The sequence below is a fragment of the Electrophorus electricus genome, chromosome 6, assembly GCF_041902795.1.
Source record: "Electrophorus electricus isolate QZ-2024a chromosome 6, ASM4190279v1, whole genome shotgun sequence".
Lineage (NCBI taxonomy): Eukaryota > Metazoa > Chordata > Actinopteri > Gymnotiformes > Gymnotidae > Electrophorus > Electrophorus electricus.
The window spans coordinates 14,273,572-14,291,320 of NC_137502.1; the positions used below are offsets into that span (position 1 = coordinate 14,273,572).

General features: G+C 42.2%; 1 protein-coding gene across 1 annotated transcript; it reads left to right on the forward strand.

The window, feature by feature from the left end:
• Positions 1 to 14,358: 14,358 nt before the first annotated feature.
• sb:cb81 (mRNA decay activator protein ZFP36L1) lies at positions 14,359 to 17,394 on the forward strand. The gene is made up of 2 exons (XM_027008020.3): positions 14,359 to 14,900; positions 15,142 to 17,394. Exons 1-2 carry the CDS (start codon positions 14,847 to 14,849, stop codon positions 16,246 to 16,248), a joined length of 1,161 nt encoding a protein of 386 aa, XP_026863821.3. The 5' UTR covers positions 14,359 to 14,846; the 3' UTR covers positions 16,249 to 17,394.
• Positions 17,395 to 17,749: the final 355 nt, after the last annotated feature.

Consider the following 17,749-nt stretch of genomic DNA (forward strand, 5'->3'; position numbering starts at 1 on the left):
TTTATATTGTGGGGGGAAAAAAACTGTAAGCCAGATTTAACCCACTATAAGAATTAGCCTTTATTGCAGAGCAATTCAACTACCAAAGTGACAAATGGTGAAGCCACATTGCCTTCCTGGCCCGTATTCTATTGTCACTCTTAGACAGGTGAGTGAGCAAACGCAAGCAATCGGAAAAGTAGTAATTATGTAAATTGACCTTCAGCCCAAGCTGCGGGAAGGATGTGAAGTCTGCTTCTCTCTCTTTTTCATTCCCAAAAAGACAGAAAAGCCAAAGAACGCAGGTCGATTGGAGTTCAATATGGCCCTTTGTGCTGAATTGGTATTGCATTGCCTGGGCTAGAACAGTAATGAAGGCCACTGCTTATAAAACAATGAGAGCTCTTTGTGGCTTTTCCGGCAGGCCTCAGTCTATGAAAGGGAGGCACGTTTAGTCGCAGCCATTCGCTTTGTGTCTCAAAATAGCTTTTAATGAATTGTGTAACTATCTCGCAACATGCCACTCCCCACATAAACAGCGTGCCGGCCTGCTCTACATCTGAATGGGGCGGGATGCGGTACCAGGCTTGTGTGCCTGCCCAGCTGGAGAGAGCCCACCCCCTGGGGAAGAGGGAGAAGCAGGAGAGGAGTGGGAGGGAGGGCAGAGAAGTTCAGAGCAGTGTGCCTTACAAGCTGCCAATGACTCGATCATTTTAAGTATGTGTGTGCACATTTGGGGGGGGGGGGGTAGTGAGTGAGTGAGTGTGTGTGTGTGTGTGTGTGTGTGTGTGTGTGTGTGTGTGTGTGTGTATGATTGAGTATGTGCGGTGTGCATATGTGCATGCTTCTGTGTGTGTGTGTGTGTGTCTGCATGTGTGATTGAGCGTATGTGTGGTGTGCATATGTGCATGTTTATGTGGGTGTGTGAGTGGGTGTGTGTTTGTCTGTGTGTGCGCTAATAAGAGGCACTGCAGGGCAGGCCTGCAGGGCAGCGTGGGAATGCTCTGACCCTGTTTTTGTTGTGGAGATGAGGGGAGACGAGGATAGAGCCACACAGCGGAGCCTGCTACAGTGTAGCCAGCGCCAAACCCTCCATTGTCTTGTTCCCCTGGGCCACAAAGGGAAGGGACAGGGCAGGCAAGTGAGAAGTAAACACACACACACACACACACACACACACACATACACACATACACACATTAAAAGACCACATCACAAAAAGAAAAAAAAAATAAAACAATGAAATGGAATAGAAGAATAGGTGTTAGGTGGAGAAAGGGATATAGAGAGAGGAAGAATATTAAGCACAGTGGGACTACTTGGCCATAGTGCAGTAATTTAGAGAACATGACTCGGTATTGTTCAGGAACAGACTAATGGCACGAGTTTATTTGTGATGGAGGTTACATAACTCACTTAGCATTTTCCTTTCTTCCGCTCCCACTAATAGTAAGATGTGAAAATGATGCTGTCTCTTTGCGAGTCATTAACTGTATTTCGGAGCTGATGGAGCTCTCTTATGTAATCTAAACTAGTAGGATTTCAGACCTCAGCTTTGACTCCAACAAAAGAGCTTCAATCATTGGTTACGTAACACCACCCCACTTTTTCAGAAAAGAAGCTTAAATTAATGTGATCCTCATTAACTATGGCCATCATATTATAGTCTCTCTCTCTCCTTTTCTCTGTGCCTGTCATGACGTGGGAGCGAGGGGACAGTCTATGTGTGTGGAGGCCGGGGGGCCGGAGCCAGCGCGACTTGGACGAAGCGTGGGAAAGCCAGTGGCAGGTGAAGCGGGCTCCTGCACGTGGCATTGGAGGATCAATATTAATGACCAACTCTTCTCTCTGTCTAATTAGCCCCAAAGACGCATCACATTAGCTGCTCAATCAGCCTGAGGAAAAGTCACATTTCAGCTCACAGCAGAATTTCATTAGGAGCTTGTGGAGGAGTCATAATGGGGGTGCATTAGGGGGCTCTGTGAGCGGACCAATGACGATCACTGCGTATTGCTTTTTTAGGAATGTGGTTGGAATATGAAATGTTATGAACTCATCAGGGAGCATGCAGGACTAGCTTTTTAAAAGGCTCAAGATGAACGTGAATATGGTAAGACATCATCTTAGACCAGGAGGTCCTGTTTCCGTTCTCAGTCTCAGGGACCGCATGCTCTGTGTTTTACTTGGACATGCCATGCCCAGGTTATAAAGGGCATGATACGTATCTGATTATCTGAATCAAATGTGCTGAAGCAGTAATAGCACATACAGATGCAGAGACTGAAGTCCTCAGTACAGTGATTTTGGAAGCACTGGTTAAAACAGTATTCAGTCACCTGGCTGTGCTACTGAATCAGTAGCACATAGGCCTGGCTTCTAGAAGTGAACATTTCATCTTTTGCTGAAATGTCTGTAATGATAAATGAATGATCATGACTAAAGAGATTTTCTTCTATTTTTGAAAGATCAAATAAGACTCTGATCAACATAGTGGTTAAAAATGAAAATATAATGAAACCCATGGCATTAGGTTTTTATAAGAAAAAGTATATGCCTAAACAAGTTTCGAAAGTAAGTGTAGGTTTTATTTTAATTGCATAGAACAGCCACTTCTCCTGTGTTTCTGGTGCTTGTGTCTGTGAATATTAAATAAATTATGATTGGTTAATGTTTGTATTTTAAAACTTTCCAAAGGTACATGTCTGTTGCTGCAATTATTTATTGTAGCAACAGACATGTATTGCTGTAATTATATTTAAGTACGGTTTACATTTTCCATGTTTTGTTAATTAGACATACTGAAGAAAATGTCAGGTTTGAAGCATCATTTGTTATGAACTGCTACCACCTCGGCAGTGCCTCTGTGTGTGTGTGTGTGTGTGTGTGTGTGGTGTGTGAGTAAACTGTGTGTGCGTCACTGTGATTGGATCCCAGGGGCTGAATGAGAGCCACACATTGAGCATTCAGAGCCTTTAGCACAGAAAGTATAGAAATCCTGTTGTCTGTGCTCTCTTCTTGCATGACCAGAGTGAAAGAGACAGGGAGGGAGGAGTGAAAAAGGTATTGGGGACTTTTCAGAAAAGCAGCTGTGAAAGGTCAGAGGTCAGAGGTTATGCCTCTTACACCCCCCCCCACCCCTCTTGGGGGCTTCTGGGTTGCTGTGACTCCAGGCTTTGTGCCGCCAACTCAGTGCTCTGCTGGGGCATGAAATGCACTCAAAAAGCGTGTGCACATACACACACGTGCAGAGCGCACTCTGCTGCCTGCATCACCTCTACTGTTGCACTTGCCTACAGTTGTGCCTTTTTACTGAGAAAGGCCAAGGAACAGCTCTGCCATACAGATCAGAGAACTCTGCTGTGTGGTAAGTCCATTAAAGAAGCATGCCAGGGCTACTGAGGCTTCCCAGTAACACATGTTTGCAGCATCACCATAGCTTTTACATCACTAATATGTCTTGAAAGGTTAAAATATAGAATCCTAAAAAAGATTTTAGGTTGTTGTCATACATTAGTTAATCCTCAAGTGCTGATCTGCCACAGTAATTGAAGCACATCCTGTTTTTCAAGAAAGAAACAAGAAAAAGGTACTGCTCCGATGCACAAGCATGAACGCATGAACATGGTCCCACAACTCTGAACATGGTGAAGGCACCTGAGGCCATAATTCTTCCTAGCAGTGTGGCTGACATGAGGACAAGCTTGGCACAGTCCATCAGAAATGGCTGCTGGGTAGGCAATGTGGGAGCTAGAAAATGAATGATGAACAGGGAAAGACTCCTTAACATTTTCTTCTTTATTTCTTTAGACCTGATTGTAAAAAAATAATTTGTATAGGTACACAGGTTTAGACATAAGTGTGTCTGGCACTGTCTCTCCTGCATTTCACTCACTTTCTCTCATTATCTCATCACTCTATCTCCTCCTTTGCCCGTTTCCTTCTGTTTCTTCAGTTCTTGCCCAGGTGCATGTTGTACCAAGGCTAGGCCCGTATGGAGCAGCAAGGCTGGATCCTTAGGGGCAGGCATCTGATTACTACAAACACTGGGCTAAGGGGCTGTATTCCATCCCTGCATGGTAAAGGCATCTTTGTGTCCTGCTGTGCGTTATTCCCCTGGGACCTGCCTAAATGCCAGCTTTTCAGCATTCGGCTCTCTCAGTGCGGGACAAGGCTTGTTTTTTGCAACTGGCTGTTTTTAAAGATTTATGTGCAGGCATTTTTCCCAGGACACATGGCAGTGTCCAAAAGGCCCCAAAGGCAATTAGGCAACAGATAATTAACTTCATTGAAATCTATGAGTGAATGGTGGCTTTCTTGTGCCACTGATCTGGTCTCGGTCTCTGGACTGTAGTGACAGTCGTCCATTCAGGAAGGAAATCCTGTCCTTTCGATGCAAAAGACATTTGAAATTAGGCAACAGTCAAAAAATTCTACAAGAGAAAGACAGTGAAATCTTCACAATGATCTATTCATTGCATTATTTATGTGAATAAGGTTAGACAAGAAGGAACATATGAAATTTCTGTGAGAAGAGTTGTATGTAATGTTTTGGGGTTTTTTTCTTATGAATTGCATTGATGACATAAATTATTTACTTGATAGAGTATTAATACTTTGCATGCAGTGTATTTCATTTCATTCAATATGTTTTATTTCAGCCAATACAAGTGGGTTAGCTATTTCAATTGATATAATGCAGCAAATGGTTTGCAAGCAAATACAACAATTACTAATTCTTAAATTTTGCATATGGATACCTTTTACTAGAAAAGTATGTATACAATTAGAAACTATAGAGCATTTGGTACCTCTGTATTAGTCATGCTCCAATTCTCCATAAGTAGTACAGAAGCATTGTTAGTTAGATATGATTGGGTGACAGACCACTCTTAGCTTATTAGCAAAAGTGACAGGTGTAAAAGCTCCATTAGCACTGACATGTTCATACCAGAACATCTCGCACCACCAAGCCACCACAATACCACTGCTATGTGAGTGTCACCGCTGTGCTGAGAATGGTCCACCAACCAGATAATATCTGGTTTATGACAGTCCTATGGTACTAATCGAGTTGAGGGTAGCTGACAAATTGTGCATGGCAGTAAATACACCTGTGAGGTAGATGTACCTAATAAGGGGGTGATTGAGTGCAGTACAAGACAGCTGTTTCTAATAAAGTGTGTGTATGTACAAATTAATTTTCATACGGATTGAGTGATTTGCTTGAACATCAGGCATTCAGGTGCACTGCATTACACTTAATTTTAAGATGTAAAAATGGCATAATTATTGTAATTTGATCCTACTTACAGGCTTTTATAAACACGTTTTTATTTGGAGCTTCAGTACTTGCCCTTTTTAAATGTCTTGATATTTCTTGAAGTATTTATTTCAGCATGAATGATGCGTCTCTATAACTGCAGTAATTTCAAGACACTTTAAATTGGAGTTCCAAATTAGGCAGTGCATTCTCCAGGTTTACATAACCTAATTTAACTCCACTTTGACGCATTTCTCCCTCTAAATGACAGTTACAAAACTTTGGCAAGGCAAACAGCAGCTCTTTCAGGAGGCGTTGTGGAGTCAACCGACAGCGGTTTGGGTGGTTGGCTCCTGACACCCATGTCCGTTATGACCCTAGCTAAAGGCAACCGCAACATGTTGCATGGTGGTTGTTGGTCTGTAGAGGGTGGAAGTAGGCATGCGGAACAGCGACGCTTCAGGTCTGGCTTATCACCAATGCAGAGAAAGCTGCATCTCCCTTCACCAGCCAGCTCTTGCTGTCGGGAGGAGGTTTATCACTGTTACTGGAAATCAAATTACAGTTCATTGTTGTAAATAACAAGTGTGTTTGTGTGTGTGTGTGTGTGTGTTAGAGAGAGAGAGAAATATTGAGTGTGAGTATATGCTCATGTCACTTATAGTCATTATAACTTTGTTTATTTTATGTAAAGAAAAAGGAAAATGTTTCATGTTTGTTGATTTTTTTGATCAGTGGAACCCTTCTAATAACCGTGTTTGACCTACATCTGTTCGTCTATATGTGTAAGCATCAGCTGAACACCTAAAAGCAATCTACACTACATCAAATGCCACCATTTATATCACCTAACCAGTTCACAGCAAAATAAACTATCATCAACAAACAGTTGTGTTATTGTTGTCTCTGAGAAGCAGGCTTATCCAGCTGCATGTGTGGATGTTTATTTGGTCTTGTAGCCCCCCGGCCGCACCAGACATACTGCCCTCTCCGTGAAATTATGTCACCTATTGCAGTCATTCCTCAGAAAAATCTGCGGACAGACAACACATATAGCTATTAAGAGCGGACTTGACAATTAGCAGGCTCCCCCTGTGATAGATTACTGTGACCACAAAAGTTCAGCTGTAACACTCAGACCTAAGGCTAGTTAAGTATACGTAGCTAGCTAGTTTAAAGCTCTGTAGTCACTGGGTAGTCCAGGGCATTACCTTACCGGTCTGAGTTATGGGCAGCTGCTCTTGGCTAGTGGGGTATTAATACATGAAGGCAAATGTGCAGCCGTATTGAATTTGGACTCTGAGGGTGGAGACTATGAGCTCATTTGTTGACCTAGCCCCTAGAGCTTGGAGATGAGAGGAAGGGAGAGAAAGAGAGCATGCAGCTCAAGCCAGAAAGAAGTGCAACACAAGATTTCCATAGTCTCACCTCTTGGTAATCTTTCTCTTTGTTTTCTTCTCACTTTGCATATCTGTACCCCTTTCCCGGTCAACAAATGGAATTCACTATCTCCTCATCCACTCTACTGCTTTCCCACTCTGAATACATGTCAGCTGAGCAGACTGACAGAAGCAGTGTCAAGTCAAAAGCTCAGCAGCAGAGACTCCACAAGAAAACACATATTACTGGAGACATTCAAACCCAAAGACAAACATGAGGTCACCCCACCCCACCCCCAAGTGGGGAGAGCTGAAACCTCAGTGCCATGGCTGTTTGTGTTTCAAACACATGCTCAACACATACCGTCCATACAGGACATGCAGACTGAAAAGCATAGCCAAAGGCTCTTCTACAGGGTTGGGCCAGTTAATGTCTTGGTTAAGGAAGGAGTTTTCTTATTATGGGCATGATTACATTCTGTAGTCTGAGCCATGAAATCAATACTATGCAACGCATAGTTATTATTTCCTTATTGCTGTTTGCTTCCTGTGAAATGCAAGGCTGAATGCAAACCCACAGTATCCGTTATTTCTTCAAAGGAGAAAAGTGGCCAAGAATGTTCTACACTTCTTTTTTTTGTGAGTTTTCCCATTATATCCATTTAAACAAATACATTGTCCTTGCTTTTGCCTTTGATCCTTAAAGACTAGACAAGTCTTTTTTTTGGGGGGGGGACCCCATGGAACCCCATGGAACCCCATGGAACATGGGATCTATCAAACCAGATGATGAGTCTATGGAAAACAGAGCAAGAACAGTAGAGCAGGATGTTATATGTCCTTTGGAATGCCAGGAGCAGTACCTGTTTATGACATGGGGAAGGCTGGGGAGGTCTCGGTGCCACCAGCGCCTAGGGCTAGAGGGCTGGAGTAAACGAAACCAGTTCACCTTATCAGCCTGACACAGCCAGCACTGACACATAGCCATGCACACTGTTCATACCAGATAGAGCATTTGCACCACTCATGTGCTTCCATGGCATACGTCAATATACACAAATGCTCCAACACACTGATGGGCTTCAACAGACAAGATATATCAAGATCCCCAACAGGGGTTTCCTCATAGAAGCACTAAAAAACATGATAGTGGAATCTTCTAGACATACTCCAATTTTTCTCCATAGTCCTACATAGGGCTGCATAATTATATAATTTCCTGTTTATCCATTCAGCCAGTGACAAAATTTTGGCCTGAGCTACATGCAACCTGGAACCTTTCACAGCATGCTTGCAGGTAAAAACATTCAACTAAAAGAGTGTGTACAGCTCCTCTCAATATCTCTACAACCTTTGCCCCAGTTTTTGTTCAGATCAACCAAAGCTATGACGCTCTGAATCTTACTGCTATGTTCACATCAGCCACAATTGTTTAACTTACATTTGGCATGCCTTCTGTTCCCTGTCTAAAGAGATTATTTATTGGTAAACAAACAGGCCTCCCATCCCCATGAACTTAGGCGGAACTTGGGTTTGTGCCCGGTTTGTTGTGGCTCTGCTTTAAGGACACAATTTGTGACCATTTGACCATCCATTCCTTCCTGTTCTTGCTGTACCCCAGCAGGAAGTGAATGTGCCAAAAGCAGATGATGAGAGAATAAAAGCAGTCATACACACCTTGTTTCTTAAGATAACACTGCTGGCAGAAGTTTAGTTTGCAGTTAGCAATACTGAAGGATATTTATTGTCCTTAAAATGACAGAGATATTTGAAAATTCTAACACCATGGAAACATGGAAACAATGTTGCCATTCATGAGGAAGACAAAATTCTTTAATTTTAAAGAATTTTCTCTGAGGTTAAAATTATGGATAGCTTTATGTGGAGCTATTGCAGGGATCTGCAAATGATCAGCTCTTTGAGAATGAGAGAGGACACCTCTGTCCTATTAGTATTTAACTCTTTTGAAAAAAGACATATCACTTTATATATTTTGTATATTGTGTGAGTGTGTATCCTCTAGATATAGACATGCCAATCATACTCAACATTACACCACTTGCATAACATTTGGTGAAAGCCAATAAGATGACTTGGTCATGTAATTTTACCAAACTGCATTTTCATTTCTGCATTTGGTTGATAGTTTTGTTCACTCTTAACTTTGGGGCATTTTTACTTAATAATATGGCTCAACCCAACACCATGAGCACCTTTTGCACATGGAATAAAAAAACACCAACACTGTGTGAAAATATGTTACTTAACTTGTACTGTGTTCAGGCAGAATGCTGCCTTTGTGTCTACACCAATGTTGTAATTTCTACCACTAGTCTGACACATTCAAATCCTGTATGCACATCCCACTGTTTACAAGGCCTAAATACAGCTAGTGACCATGGGGTTCCTCACAGACTATGTTTGTGTGGTTAGTGGTGTGTGTGTGTGTGTGTGTGTGTGTGTGTTTGTGTGAGAGCGGGGGGTGGGGGCAGAGAGAGAGAGAATGGGGACACTCTGGGAACTTTTAGGAAGACTAAACACCCTTCCTCCTCTCCCCAGTGTCCATTTTAGGATTTTTTGGATCAGTGGGCTAAGGCGCAAAGAAGAGTAGAAAAGAAAAAGAAAAGATAATGTGCTGAGGAAAGGGCAGGGGGTAGTGTTATTGTGTAGAGCCTGCACAGCTTACTAAATACACATCCCAGTGGTCAGTGTGGTCATCCCTCACAAGCTAGAGCCCTATCCCTTAGCAACCACTGCAACCACGTTACTATGTTTGAGAGCCAAAATAATAGTAGCCAGACATCCGTTCTTTGCTGTGATTGTTAATTCTCCAAAAAAAGCAAAAAAAAAAAACCAAAAAAACCCAATAACACTAATCCTCACCTTTTGTTTCAAGGGCTGACTTGCAGGACACTTTGTGAAATATGTAGAAGAACACACTTAAATGTAAAACTTTAATGGCTATAACAATAAATCTCCATACACTCAATACACCAAAACATTGCAGGAGAATCCACCTCTCACTACCCAGTTGTCAGCTCATTTACACTCTGCCACTGTTCTGATTGGCCATACATCCCCTTATCACAACATTAGTTCATAGTCTTTACAGAGGCTGCAAAAACACACACTTTACAAGAGTTAGAAAGGATGCGAAAGCTCCGTTCTCCCCCACCCAGACTACTGTTCTGACACAGCATAACAACAATGGCCATTATCTGTGCAAACACTTCAGTGTTCTCAACTATTTGTGTCACTTCACACATTGAAATGTGCTAATTGTGTCTGAGTGTGTGTGTGTGTGTGTGTGTGTGTGTGTGTGTGTGTGTGTGTGTGTGTGTGTGTGTGTGTGTGAAGAGCTGACTGTAGGAAGGAAACCAGGAAGCCACGTTAAAGAGAGCCATCAGGAATAGCATGGGCAGTCAGTCCCATATATGTATGCGTCTCGCATATGTGCATAACAACAGCTCAGAAGTGACTAAAGGCAGCATGTTTTCTGTTTGAATGCAATGCTTTTTCAAAAGAAATGACATGGACAGATATTCCCTTTGTAACTACATACACTCTGATTCTATTTTTGTTGATGCAGGGAGTCAGCATGACACTGGACTAAAGGGTAGAAAGTCACTGACTGACAGTGGATGATACTTATTCAAGCATTATCCTGTTCTGACCCTTATGTAACATTGCACCGCACATTTTACTTAGCTCTAGCCAGGCCTGACAAAACTGGTCAGTTTAAGAAGCCATTTGTTAGTTTAAAGTAAGAGAAGGAAGAGAAGGAAAGTAAGAGAAGGAAAAAACCCTGAAATGTGTCAGAGGTGCTCCAGGACCAGGACTGGAAACGCTGATATATTCTATTTAAGATAGATACTGGCAGACCTCAAGCAATGGCATCCAGCATGTGCTTCTGTGTGGTTAGTGACTATGTCACTTGTTTGTTCACCAGGCTGTAGGCTTTCTGTCCTCTGTCATGCTCTGAAAACGTACTTTGGGAGACTGCATTCAACCTGTGGCAGCTCATTTATTTTGAATGAGGCTCTCCTATGGCATGTTGGTCAGTGTGTGTGTGTGTGTGTGTGTGTGTGTGTGTGTGTGTGTGTGTGTGTGTATGAGAAAGACAGAGTGTGGGAACTGTTTAGTAACTTATCCTCAGAACAGAGGACATACAGACACACACACACAGAGAGAGAGAGAGAGAGAGAGAGAGAGAGAGAGAGATACTGATGTCTCTGCAGCCCTCCTGCTTCTCTCATTGATTGAGCCATGGGGCGGAGTTTACACTTTAGACCATCAACTGACCCTAAACCCATTCATGGAACTGAAGCGATCTCCTGTGCTTCCATAAGAATATACACTGCCCCCAACTACCACTCTCTACTTCACTGGCCTCTCGCCCCCACCCTCTAGCCAGACGTGTTTATGGCCTGAACCAGCAGTGCAGGGTTTTGACTCTTCAGCCTGGCATATGGAGCCTTCCAACAAAAGGACTCTTGTGAAGAGAACACAAAGAGTGATCCATTTTCCACAGGGGGAGGAGCCACACGGTAGTAAAGCACAACTGACAGTGTGAATAGGCGGTGTTGTAGGAGGAGTCTTCAAAAAAAGGGGCGTGGATAGGAAATCCTTGGTGTTAAAACAGGCATGTTAAAATTCAGTGATACTGGCTTAGCCAGTATTTTGTTTACATTGAAATGAATGTGTAGATTAGCTTTATCTACAACTGAAGCACCCTGCTTTCACTTTCAAATGTGCCAGTTGCTGTAGGCTACTTGGCTATAATTATTTCACCTAATTAACATTTCACAGCAATAAATACAAAAGCACCAATTATGTGAAATTGTTTCTTCTGAGCTAGAGTCTAGACACTATTCTATGTTAAAGACTATTCTGCTACAAATTAGAAAAAAAAGAAAACATTGGTTTAAACAGCTCACCGCATATGGCATTAGAAAATAAATAATGTCCAGTTTCAGACATGTTATTTCTCTGCCCTTTCTTCCTATGATTCATTTTAATAATTTGTTAATGGAAATCATAAAATACTCATTCAGTGGTGGCTGACATGCCTCATTACATCCTGCACTCTTACACAGCACCTTAGACTTTAGATCAGATACATACTTTTGCCCATTGATCAAAGCCATTTGCTGGGTGGGCCGGCATCCCTTCTAACGACTACTGATACCTCATACTCACACTCACAAGTATTTCGCATTAATCAAGGTGAGAAAATGTCATCTCCCATCAAACAGGCAGTTGAGGGCTGTGTAGAAAGCAGACAGGGAGTACGTCCAAGCCTCATACTTACAGTTGAGGTTCTCAAACGGCTGCTGTGTGTATGCTGATAACCAGACTGTTTTTCTCTGGGTTATGTAAGGGAACCATAAGTGACAAGGCAACAGTCACATTCCTTCCTGTCTGAAAGAAGAAGAAGAAAAAAAACTGTCACCAGTCATAACGGCGGGTGGTTAAGGCTCTGAAACATTGAACCTACTTTTCACCTTCCATCTGGCAACTACAGTTTTGCAGGTCTTTTTTACCTGAGAACCCAGACTGGTAAAATACATTTGACACAGATATTTAGTAAATGAAGCCAAAAGGAATAGTGCATTGATTTACCAGTGTTACTTTTTGATCATCACTGAAGATGAAAATGGATTGAAGATGAAAAATGATTTATAAAAATGATGCTGTTTACACCTGTAATTCTTTTGTGATTAACAAAAATGGTGCAAACAGCTGTGTGGAATTAATATGTTATGTTTTGGAGTAATCAAGCTCATTCCTATAGAGCACTTCCATTTGATAGTGTTTAGCTCACTTTGGCCCCACTGCACAGGTTAATTATTACCAGCCCTCCTTTGGTGAATTATAAATTCAGGGCTTGGGCTATGTGACCAAGGATCTTTGGTGTGTCTCACACTTGGTAGGCCAGAGATTGCCACAAAGTGAAACAGCGTTCACACAATGGCATTGTTGAGCATGGCTCACTCAGAGTCAGAGCTACTCAACGAGGCCTCTGGGAGGCTTTTGTTGTTTGTGATTGTCTCTTTCTTAGCTGGGACATCCAATGTCTTTCTCTTCCTACTCAGAAAGGTGTTGTTGTGCAGTCTCGTCCATCTTTCCTTTTTTGCCTTTTGACAATGCGATTCAAGGGGTGGTATTAAGCCTTACCGAGAACAGCACATAAAACTAAGTTCTCACCAAAAAAACATGCAGTTGAGTGTTTAATATGAGAAAGAGAAAGAAAAAGACAGACAGTGAAATGGATGAAGTGAGAGAGAAGGAAAGAGATTGAATTAAAGAAGCAACGAGCGACAGTCCAAAAGCAGGAGTATCTTAAAGTGCCATCTAGCCTTGATCACTGTTTTCCCACCTTTGTACCAAAAACAATGACAGTGGCTTTTTTGTTCCTTGGCATTCAGATGGATTTTAATCCTTTCTGCTGACACTTTGCTGCAAACAAATACAAGCACTGGTTTCAGCTCCTTTGTCTCCCAGCCCAGATTAAACATCCTAAGACTTTATCTGCCAGAAGGCAACAAGTGTCCTCCTGGATAGTGGCCCATTGGTTCTGCCCTAAATCATCTATAACTGAACTGTAAGAATTGTTGACACTACCCTCTGAGATAAGACCACATTGTGTGTTGAAAGGACAGTGTTACTTGTTGACCAAGGTTTCCTGTGCTAATGTTTACAATGTTTTTCCCTTTTTCCCCAGTAGTCACAGGTCTTATTTTAATCTACTTTGAGCATCTCCTGTAAATATAATATGGTGGGAGACATAAAAAGTGCTATTATTATGTGATGAGACAAAAAGTGTTGTCCACATAAAAACCTATATATAAAATAATATGGTTTAAATATAGCTAATATTTAATATGATAAGTGAATTTTCTAATACCCTTAATTGGCTTAATACAATAGCATATCTTCTGTCACATCTACATTTCAACAGTCTAACAAAAAAGCACAAAACAGCCTGTTCTGAACCCTCAACAATCTGTTGAATTTAAGAATATGACCATCTCTATAAAGTTGTTTCGTTACAATATCTATGGTGAACAGGACAATTTTATTACCAAATAAAATTAAAATGAATATTGAATTTAAAAGTGTCATATGTATACATGGTATGATGCTCATGAAACAACTGTGAAATCATCATTGTTGCTATGACATCAAATCGTATAGTTGCAGGCAGAGGCCATGGTTATGACACCGCAGCAATGTGGATGAATAATAGACTGCTGTCAGTGGGGCTTGGTGCCACATGGTGTGCTGTGCTGAATTAATATGCACCTCACCTTATCAGGCCCAAGCCAGGGTGGTTATGAGCTCCTACTTCTGTGATGTCTCTAATATGAAACTCTGATCACTCATAGAACTACACATCAAAAATTGTAAAAGGTACAGTGGTGGTAAGATGATATTGGTGCAATAAATAAATAAATAAAATGTATAAATGGAAGACATAAAAGCCACAGTGAGCCATGCTGCTGCAGAGATGACCTCTTCATGGGCAGGAAACCACACACCCTTTCAAGGATGTGTGAAAAACAGCAATGACACTGTTTAATCGATACCTAAGGTTAATGTTTGTCCACCAATGTGCCTCGTGGTTTTTCAGAAAAAAAAAAACAACTGAACTTGGTGAGACAGGGCAAAAGTTTTTTGTTGTTTTTTTAAAAGAAATGTTTAATCAATGTAGAAGTTACCATATACAGTTTAAGGGGATTTAACAAAGTGCTTGAATAACGATGTGGACGCAAGATTGTTAAGGGGAAAGTACTCATTAGTTTCAGATGTATAATGCAGTCTGCGGTCGAAAGCACAACACACAACACTAAGGTTCCGTGTGCGGATGGCCACAGCAGCAACGCAAGTCAGGAAGGAATCTGGCCGATATGCGGTGCAAATGCCACGTGCTGATAGGGTAGTCACTGCAAACAGCTTCAGCTCCTGAGTTTCACCCTAATAAAATGAGTACGTTAGACTGGGAGAAGAGTGTGTGAATTGATCTCTACTCACACTTACAGGGGCATGAAAATAACTTCGCAGTGGAACACCCCTTGCCAAAATGTGGGTGGGGTTACAAGTTTCTGTGTATAAAGGAGGATTCCAACAGATGGAAGCACAGTGTAGGAGCGTCCGACACCACAGTCTTCGTGCAAATTCAACTTTTTTGGCTACTTGTCAACATATTCTCTTGCGGCATCTCCACAATGCCATCAAATTTTCTTACGCCTTTTACTGAGTTGGATGACGAATTTTGCCAGGTTGGTAATCAAAACTTTCGCTTACTTTTTCTCTGCGCTGTAAATGGCATATTTAATATTCATATATGCATTTTAATTTAATCTTAGTTTGGTCTACACTTCCTTTGTTTAAACAATTGCACTTTGAACAGTATCAAAAATGTTTTAGAACTTTGCTTCGGATGCTTTATAAGTTTCCTAAGCTACCGATTTACAGAAGTTTTTTAATCAAACATATTGTGTGACTTCGTTTGATTCGTAGAACTTTCGCAGTTTGGAGATGATAGATTGCGCGTCCCCCGCCATGCAGAAGCAGCGCGTGGTTGGATTCCAGCGCAGACATTCCTTATGCCCGGTCACGCTGCCTAACTCAAAGTTTAATAGTAGCAGTACAGACTCCGCGGGGGACAATGGTGTATGGCCTCTAACCATCCTAAATCAGCAGTGGACCCACGAACATCAACAACTGCCTCGCTCCTCTCTTAACCATATTCCATTCAGAGTAGACCGCTCTGTGAGTATGATTGAAGGACACGTGAGCAGTCTAGGTGAGCCGACCGCGCAGCCACTGCCTCCGCCGCCCGGCTTGAATATCAGCAGCAGTTCCCTTTCAACTGCGAAGGCCTTCACCGCCACTCCGCCAGTCTCCACCCGCTATAAGACTGAGCTGTGCCGTACGTATGAAGAGAGTGGCACCTGCAAATATGGGGCGAAGTGCCAGTTCGCGCATGGCATGGAGGAGTTGCGAGGCCTTAATCGGCACCCAAAGTACAAAACGGAGCCCTGCCGTACATTCCACACCATTGGGTTCTGTCCGTACGGAGCGCGTTGTCATTTCATCCACAATGCCGACGAGCAACACAGTCATCCGGAGAGCACGCAGCGGCAAAAGCCGAGAGAGCGTCCTCAACTTCTGCGCCAGAGTGTGAGCTTCGCCGGCTTCTCCTCACAAGCGCTGACAGGTTTTCAAGCCCTGACGGAGCCTCTCGCATTTAGCAGAGCAGCTTCAGTGTCTCCACCGCCGTCTACGGGTAGCCCCGACCTGCTGTCACCGTTATTTTCCGATCCTGGAAATCTGAAGTACAGCTACCGGTTCTCTGCGGATCTAGGTAGCGATACACCGCGCTTCTATGCTGCCGGCGACCCGAAGGCTCATGTCGACTGTGCGCAGAACCTTGTCACGCAGAACGCTCACCGCAGCTCTTTCACTTTCACTGGGCTAGCGGCCTTGCAGCGCACGGCGTCCGCCGACTCTCTGTCTGACCAGGAAGGCTACTCCAGCTCCAGCAGCCTCAGCGGCTGCGACTCCCCCGGCATCGAGGGCAGGCGTCTGCCCATTTTTAGCCGTCTGTCTGTTTCAGACGATTAGAATACGATGTATCTGTGCATATTGCATTCATGGCCAAGCAGTTTTCTGTCTGCTTCGATTAGTAAAGTTGTGGACAAACTCTTTATGTGACACATGAAAAAAACAAACAAACAAAAACTTTGCAATGTATACTGTTGTATACCAGTTTGAAGCTGTACTATGTATTTTACTTTAGAATCACAAGTTGGGTCTCCTAGATGCAAGTTCTGTTAACCTGTACAAGTTTCAGGTTTGTTTGAAAGTTGCGTGTATACATCTAAACAGTAGTACAGATGAGTCTGTCAGCCACTCATGTACCGTAATGTGGCCCACTCCATGCACCCATCTGTAGTCTAACCAAAGCTCAGCAACTTAGTATGTTAGCCGTTGGTAACCCTCGAGCCCTGTGCCCAACCATACTGTAAACAAAATGTAGCCTTTAGTGAAGGCATTTATTAATTGACAACAGTACTAAGTATCTTAACCCTAGTTCTTTTTAAGAAACTATTTATTGCCATTTGTTTTGGAATTAAGCAATTGCATTTTGTTGTATTTTATGCAGATTATGTAGATTATGCTTTACTGTGGTCACTGTGTTTGCTTTATTTGAGCTCTCTCAGCTTTACAGACCAACAGTACAGACTCTGAATGTAGGAATCTCAGGGTTGTGTCCAGCAAAACTCAACCACTTTCTGTCACTCTCTTTGAGATCAGTATTTGGGCTCAATCAGTGCAAACAAATTGTGTGTGTGCATGTGCACATACATGTTAAGTGGCAGTGTGACAATGTACTAGAAACAAGTGCTACACCATCTTAGTCTCTTGCACTCTCAATCTCCTGAAGAGACAGAAGATGCTATTTGCAATGTATATGTCTATGAAAATGTGTATTCTTTGACTCAGAAAGTGAACGCTTACTCTATAGTAGTTTCTTTACAAAAAGTACTGTGAGGTTCTCTTTTAGTTGCTTTTGGCTTTTTGTTAACTTAAACTTATTTATTTCGTTTTTTCAAAGCAAGAAAAAACATAATGTGCTATGATGTATTTTGTTGTTTTATATAATTTAAATGGACTGTTTACATTCCTTGGGGTCATTATCCTGACTTTTATCATAATATATTGTTGATTTGGTTTGAAATAAATCAGAAAAATAAAAATTTCTACATTCATCAAACTTTTTAAATTGAAAATTTTGAAATATAACTACAGGTGACATTGGCATAATTATTGTAGAAGTTGACATTTGAAGACAAAAACTGTACATTAGGTAATTCCAGAGCTAAACGCTTACAACATCTCTGTCAGATTTCCTCTTCACACACACACAGACATAAAACTCCAAGACACATGAACAGATGAGAGCTTTTGTGTGCACTCCCACTCTTTTAGACTCTTTGTGCACAGCTGACCAACAAATGCACCACTGTCAGCTGGCCACACAGAATAGTGAAAGCCTTTCTCCGTCCTGTGGTTGGTGGTAAATGCAATAGAAGGCCACTACTCCCCCACACGATTCCTTTGT